Source organism: Electrophorus electricus, chromosome 2 (assembly GCF_013358815.1).
Source record: "Electrophorus electricus isolate fEleEle1 chromosome 2, fEleEle1.pri, whole genome shotgun sequence".
NCBI classification, from domain to species: Eukaryota; Metazoa; Chordata; class Actinopteri; order Gymnotiformes; family Gymnotidae; genus Electrophorus; species Electrophorus electricus.
The window spans coordinates 31,989,440-31,997,499 of record NC_049536.1 but is presented as its reverse complement, the minus strand read 5'-3'; the positions used below and the strand labels follow the sequence as shown (position 1 = coordinate 31,997,499).

Below are 8,060 nucleotides of genomic sequence, written 5' to 3'. Positions count from 1 at the left end.
GAACACTGCTTCAGAGTTATGCAAAAGAGGATTAGTTATAATTAATCAAACTGACAGTCCGCAAGTTAAATCCATTTTCAGGAGTGTCAGAAGTATTAATCCGATATTTCAGATGAGCATCTTAAAGTCTTGCCTTGAACAATAAAATGCAACTAAACTAACAAAATGGATTCCAACATATCTGGTGAGACTGGCCACGTTATCTGCCTCGTCTTGCAGTTGGCAGTGGAACCCAAATGGCAGATTACACTTTCCATCAAGTTCAAATTGTAAAGGAAAGCAAATTTTTTAAAAAGCATTGTGCCTAATCTAAAGGTGACCAAACAGAAATGTGAATTTATTTAAATTATCAAGGGGATAGAAGCAGAAATGTTCATTTTCCATGTCATAAGGCTGCATTTGGAGTGTGTGTCGCTGTATTTGCAGCAGTTGTTGGGTCCCTGAGGGGGTAGTGTGAGCAAGACTGAGGTCATAATCCAAAGAGCAGCAGGATTTTATTTCACAAGCTCGTCCACTAAGTGTGCCCCTAATGCCCATGTCTCTGTCTGTCTGTCTGTCTCTCTCTCTCTCTCTCTCTCTCTCTCTCTCTCTCTCTCTCTCTCTCTCTCTCTCACACACACACACACACACACACACACACACACACACACACACACACACACACACACACACACACACACACAGACAAATAACTTCAAAAAGAAAAACTAACAATTTTATGTTCGCAACACATTCAAACACATACACAAATGCTCTTTCACTAAGAAAATCATGATCATTACAGGCACTAAGTGAGTCTGAATGAATACATAAGTAGACATTACTGCTCTGGGACACCCATGACACTTCACTGTCTTGTCCCACGGTGCGACTATGGTTTTCACATCATGTTTATGTCTTTTCAGCGTTGCTACATGGGGCTATTTTTGGACACAGACACACATGCACACACAAACACACGTCCAACAGCGGATGACAAAGCTGAAACTGAGGCTCCTGCAATCACTGCACCTGCTTTCTTCAGTCAAAACAACTGTTTGCCACATTATCAGTGCGCTGTGCTTGTTAAAAGCTTTCCTATCCGTGTAATTGAAATGCAGGGTAATAGAAATGGCACATTTTTAATTTATTTATTCTTCAGTAATAACTCACGTAATTTACATCACCACTCTGATACCTGTCAATTCCTCTGCTTTGAGGCTGGGGTGCCATATAGTATTTGGTGGGGCACAGTGGTGAGGTGTTTCATCAAAATGCTTCATTTCCAGGCGAACCTCCCTCTCATTCCCATGTGTGAGGGGGCATCAGAGCTGCTAAGTCCACACTGAAAACCACTGAATCTGGCTGGCTCAGGGGAAGGGGATTCTCAAAGCAACATTTGGTCTTGGACAAATTTAGTACAAATTTAACTGGCTCAGCAATAAAGGAAGGACAAATTGTGGTGCAGAGAGAGGAGAGAGAGAGAGAGAGAGTATTTAGGCTAATAATACCTTCTGTTGCCTTGAAATATTACAGCATGTTCTTAGTCTGTGTCGAGGGGAAAGGATAACCTGCAGTCCTTGAACTATAAAGGATGATGCTGAGATGTGTTTAGAGCTGTAATTTGCTCCATAAATAAACTGGCAGTCACGGTCAAAACGTACATAATTGCTATGAGACCATACATATAGGCATACTTATGTAACTAACCGATGCAGCATGGGGCTGAGATAAGACACTGACTAAAGGCAAGCATAAACACAGAAACCACAACTGCGGCAGCATGCCCGAAAACAGAACGCGTCCATGGGAGAAGGCTTTTCTCTTCCTCATTCATGAATTCCCTTTAAGGGATCACTCCAGGCTGCAGGAACCTCGAGCCGAAACAGTGGGATCCTTCATGTTTTCCAAAACGGAGACGTCCCCGTGCCGCCACGTCCCGCGTGTGATTCTGGCTCGCGGTGGCCATGTGGCCATGCCAGCATGCATGCGCGGAGGAGGACTGAAGTTTGGGTGTGGGGACGTGAAACAGCGGTGCTGAGCGTGCATTTCCTGGAGCAGGGAAGCGGATCTGGGCGGGACAAGCGAGGGTCACGCATGTAGCTCGTAAAGGGCTTTAGGACAACAGGGTGAGAAATGCGGTAAGACACTGCAAACGCAGAACCCAGCTCAAGGCGTTTTCTCACTGGTGAAGTAACTGGTTACAGCCCCGCTAAGGCAAAGGCCGGACCCCCCCGCAACCCATCGGACCGGCTGACAACGAGCTGCAAGTCCCCCAACAAACACACAGCTAAACAATACGGACCTCGTTAAGGGGACGCGCACGTCTGTGGTGTAAACTTCACCCCCTGGTGCAAGCAAGACAAAAAGGCCCTTTCTTTGTACGGCACGGGGGGTCATCTCGTTGGAGCACGAGACAGAAATGTCTTTGACGGCGTCGTGACCAGCCTGTGTTGGCTGAAAAGGCAAAAGAGCACGTGTGTGATGTTCTCAGCTCAAGGGCTTGAACATGGGAGCGTGCGTTTTCGCTATACTTTAATATCTGGGGAACAGTGCCCTCTTGTTGATAACTATGACACTCCATAACACCGAGACCTGTTACTGCTCCTGCAGCAGTTCAACGAATAGGAAGAGAGGAACTGCAGTCTGGTGCAATCCAAATCCCTTAAAGAAGGTTACAAATATAAAGACCAAGATTCCAGTGGGGCTGCCTATAAATCTAATTTCTGAAGGAAGAATTCTCAAGGGGGAAATCAAAGTCGGCATCTATTTTCAGTCCTGTCTGAGCTATAAAACCCAACCTTCAAAGGCAACTGCGGGCCATTAAGATCGGGGTTGGGGTTGTAGTTGGGGAAGAAGGGATGGGGGTAGGAGGGTGGGGGCAGCGATGATGCAATACTTAACCTAGTCCAACCCTCTCACTGTGCTCAGCAGCAGGCTGGGGGAGGGGATGATGTCATCGCTGCATGGATGACTGCAGTGGTGGCATGGTAACTCTGCAGGCGTGCTTCGTCCGAAGGCCTGGCAGTCCGAGTCAGGCTGGCATGCAAGTTCACAGCGCCCCATCCACCCAGCGGGGCGGCATCCGGGGATGGCCCGCGCGAGCCCGGGGGCATGCCGGTGTCATCCTGCATGCTGCAGCCACAACCTCACCGCTCCATTCCTCCGAAACCACGGAAAGACAAAAGGCACTGCAGGCAGTACCCTCTCACAGGGCTTCCACAGCAGCAGAGAGAGCCACAGTCGCTCACTAACGCAGAGACTTCTGGCCAGTGTGAGCCAAATCAGGTAACAGGCTCTGGTTTGTACCATGACCTACGTCTCAAAAAAACCCTTATAAAAAGCAAAGAGAAAGATATAACAAATGCCCTTTTAACAGATAGCTGGTCAAAGCAGGAGCAAGAAAACAATGAGCAGTCTGATTAGCTGCACTAAGTGCTGAATCACACAAATTATTAAGGATAGAGCCACTGGATATCTATGGAGAGGATGATAAAGCCTGAAAAATTATTCATTGAGAGAGCTTGGGGCAGCTTGCCACTGGCTCCTCCACTATGCTGTGTGGTGCTCTGCAGGCTGTAATTTCAGCCTTTAGCACAAGTCCGAGCTGGCCTTTCTGTCACACACACACACACACACACACACAAAACTATCTTACACACATGCATACACACAGCGTGCCGTCCCTCTGCCCTTTCTGTATGACAAACACACACACCTGATAGTAATTAGCACATCTATACAGCCCCACAGTCATGTCGGCACAACTGAGTGTCTGGGTCAGTCTCCCAAACTGTCTTCCTCACCAGACCTCTGAAATAGCACTGGAGGAACTTTCCACTTCACTCATCATTCTTCCGTTTGCTTTTTCATTCACTGTTTCACCCAGTCACTTGCCTTCTTCAATGGTTGCATCGAGACTGGCAAAAATAAACACCAGCTACACTCAGACATGAAGACCATCACAAAAAACCATATGGTGGACATATGCCAAAATGTACATACCTGCATGTTGGGTTTCCCCTCTTTTAAATACATACAAGGTAAATTAGTTCAATTCCATGTGGCTTAAGTCTCAATTTTTAACAATTTTTAACAATTTTTGTTAACCTACATAAGTTGGAAATCAAGGGTTACAAACACAAGTGATTGTCCGTCTGTAAACGGTGTCTTTTACACCAATACACTCCCAATACCCAACAGGAGATCCTGATGTATACCATCAATAAAAACTATGACTTCCAGCCATTTTCAACTCCTTTCACTTTTTCACTTGCTTTCCTTGATTAATAAGACACACCACCATAAACTAACTGTGGCCCTAATTTGAGTTTCAGGCAGTCATGGGTATGAATCACCAGATTTAAAAGCTGTTGAATTTCCCCAGTCTCAGTTAAACTGGTGAAGCCTATCACATAAATGACAAAATGTCTTAAACTTTACACTACAAGACAATTCAGTAATTCAGTAATTCATTAACCTGGATGACCGAAAACCTTCATAGACACATTATTATTAGCAATCTACACATAACATATAACTGAAGTGAACCTAACAAACTAGCGTCTGCGTTGCAAGCAAATGACCACACACGTTGCTGAGGAAAGATAAAGAGGGCAGTGGTGTGAAGGCCTGGTGAGCTTCGGAGCATAAGGATCAACTCCCCCAGCTCACATCCAAAACAGGGGAAGCAACCACTGATCTCTGATCAGCTCTCCAACACTAAAACAACTAACAAGCATAGCACTGAGAGGAATTTACGCTGACCCTGCATTTTCTTCCTCTCTAACACACATTTGTCTACGCACATGCACACACACAGAAACACACGTGCGCGCACACCCACCAGCATGCCTCCTGCTAGCGCACGTTCATTTCGGAATTTTTGGACTACGGTGGAACTTTTCAGCTGTTAAACACCATCGACAAAGATAAAAGATTAAAACTCACGAGCCGGCAATGGCAGCGACAGTGCATGCTTTTCAGTGTGTTGGCAAAACCCCGCAGCCACACGCCCACACGTGTGACGCCCTCACGCGACACGCCCACACGTGTGACGCCCTCACGCGCAACAGCGCCTGCCTGCCTGTGGCAGGAGCAGAACGGGCAGCTGACGGAACAGTAACGCAACACAAAACGGTTGTCATGACATTAAAGTGTAAACAGCGGGGAGATAAGCCCGCACACTGACCGTGTTTGTTTTTCACTGATAGCCTCCCAGTGCTGTGCTTCTCAAGACGAGGGCAGGGGCGTGAAGGGGCCTCACTGGAGGACTCCTTTTGGATGGCAGGACGCAATACAGTCCAGTTGGCCTTTGCAGGGGCCCGGCTCTGTCAGATTGGCCCGATTTGTGCTTTTGTTGTTTAAATGAATCAGTTTCGGTGGCTTCATCTTATTTGGAGTTGTTGTGGTCTGCTGTGTTTCGGTATGGAGGGAGGCTTTGGGAGCGAGGAGACTGTCCTACCTGAGATGCGCTGGTTTTGGTCCAGGGTAACAAGCACTCTGAAGGGAAGAGGTCTGGGAAGGGACTTGAGACCAGGCTCATCTGCATCTCTTCCCCCTCTCTGTATTTCCTACAGAGAGAGAGAGAGAGAGAGAGAGAGAGAGAGAGAGAGAGAGAGAGAAAGCAAGAAAGCGCAAGAGAGAGCCTGTGAGAATGAGGCCATGAAATGTGTCCTCCGAACATTAATGCAGTAAAAACCATCACAGTATATGAAAGATTAACAAGAGATGATCTTTAGATAGCCCAGTCTTGCTAATGGAACCAAGAGCTGCCCTTATTAGGAAAATGTCGACACTTTGCAAGCCTTCTGCAGGCCAGGAACCAGAGGTGAGGTCATTGGGCTGACAGGCCAGCTGACTGGAGCCCCGTCTCCTTGGAGATGCGCACTCATAAGCAAGGGATGACATCATCGCGTCTACCTGCGACCCATCTCATTGTTCATGCAGCACGAGGAGCAACGGGTCTGGAGCTGTGAGCTCATCCCTTCTAATGGGCCGCATACTGTCACTGACACGCCCCCCCCCCCCCGCCCCACAACCCCTGGGCAGCCTGGAAACAGGTATTAATGAATCAGATGGACGCTGCAGAATAAATTGTGTACATTATAATGAACGACTGGGTCTGAGCTGCATAGCTGAGGGAGAATAGAGATATTCTAGGGGACAATGCACAGTGTTAAAGTGGGGAGAAGAGGGGAGAGAGAGAGAGAGAAAGTAAAAGTGAATATATATTGTGATAATTTGCTTGTGTGTTTGTTTGTATATGTGTGTATTATAAACACCATAATGTGTTCATAATCCTGTCGTCTGGCTAACTGAGGCAGGTTTACGTTATCATGAAGCACAGTGGCCATGTTTGTTTTGATTGTTGTTTACGCCACAAACACACTGAGCACGTCCTGTTAATCCCAACCCTTCTCCACCCCCAGAGGGGTGGGGCGGACAAAGGGCGGCACTTCAGCAAGAAAGCGCCGTCGCGCAGGCCAGCCGATCCAATCTCTAAGCACACGCATCTCTCCCGGCGTTTCCGGGCGTCTCTGGCCGTATCACAGAGCTCCCTGTTAACGCTGCAGTTACTGAGTTACCCAGCAGCGTCTGGAAAAGAGCAGGTGCTTGATCCGGGGCCAGTGTCTGCACGCATGTCCGAGCTGTCAGTGGGGATACAGAGGCGAGTGCCGGGACGCTGTTTACAGGGACAAAGTCTACTGTACTGTTCAGACAAACCCGTGGGAGAGGGCACAATGAGTGCTCTGTGCTTCTGCAGCGGGTCCGCGCCGATTACACACGTTAAAGATTAACCACTGAAAACTGAGTTGCAGACGCTGACAGACAGAGACACACACAGTCGCAAAGAAAGGAAACACTGCCGGAATGAGACTTGCGCGTTTGACGGCGCTCGCACAAGTGTGTGCACACCCTCATACAGACATCTGCACGCATAGATTGGCACTTCAGACTTGCTTGGCACAACGCTTGTTTAAACACTATAATCAATACTAAAGCGAGCAGAGCCCATTACAGCGCAGAGTTTTGCGATTGCAGGCAGCACTGGGAGCCCCAGGGCCCTGTGGGAGGATGGGGGTAGAGAGCAGCCCTACCTAGTCCCTCTGAAGAGGCCGGCAGCGGTGGTATCAACGGTCTTGCTGGGTAGGGCCCCGGGCGGCTGGACTGGCGAGCGCAGTGGGATGAGGGCAGGGTCGCCTCCCAGCATGCTCATGTTCCCCTGGCAGAAGATGGCCGCTCTCTCGCGGAGGCTGCCTGGTGCGTCGAGCTCATCCGGAAGAGTCGCTCATAGCGCTCATGGATGCTGCTTATATCCACCGCATCATCTAAAGCACAGGGCACAGGACACACGCCGTCAGGGGAGCAGAGTAAGCGCAGGCACGCGCGCATGTGTGTGTGTGTGTGTGTGTATGTGCCACGGGTGCCAGCACTCCTCTTCCGTCAGCACGCGCACACACACACACACACACACTCACACAGACACACAGACTGCTCCCTTGCCCGACAGGCTGTCCTAGCATGGGAAGCAGGTCCCTCCTACCAAACATGATCTACCACAATAAAGTTATTTTTAACTCGATGACTCGCGAATGAGCACTGCTCACACTCACACACAGCTCCCAGCTCAAAATCCCTTCCACTGTTTCATCCCCTCTACTTAGCCCTGCTCCAAAAGACTCAGCTACGTTTTTTTTCTCTAGCTCCCTCTTTTTTGGGCTCTTTTGTTTTGCATTTCTACTTTTTTCATTCGTTTTTTGTACCTGGAACGGAGACCTGGTCAAGCAGTTTGCTCCTACAAAAGGGTTTTTCGTTGTCGGTATGCAACTTTGTGCTGTAATGAGGCCTGGCGGTCAGCCAGAAAGTAAAACCTGCTGTTCCGTTGTCACGGCGTTCACACTGCACCCCCCCACCCCCCCGGCTGTCCTGCCCCTCTCCTCCTCCTCATCCTCCTCCTCATCCTCCTCTCTTCTGTGCAGTTCCACAGCCACACTGAAGCCAGACAGCCTTGGAAGGGCTGAATCAGAAGTAGCGAAGACTCTGTGTGTGTGTGTGTGTGTGTGTAGTATGTGTTTCTC

At 48.7% G+C, this 8,060-nt stretch overlaps 1 protein-coding gene across 1 annotated transcript in view; it reads right to left on the bottom strand.

Moving 5' to 3' along the window:
- The window catches only part of grb14 (growth factor receptor-bound protein 14), a 35,173-nt gene extending 27,502 nt beyond the window's left edge, over positions 1–7,671 (bottom strand). Inside the window, 3 exon segments of the mRNA XM_035523540.1 lie at positions 5,444–5,552; positions 7,080–7,258; positions 7,260–7,671. Of these exon segments, the coding sequence (XP_035379433.1) occupies positions 5,444–5,552; positions 7,080–7,258; positions 7,260–7,283 (312 nt within the window). The 5' untranslated portion in view covers positions 7,284–7,671.
- Between the last annotated feature and the right edge of the window lie 389 nt (positions 7,672–8,060).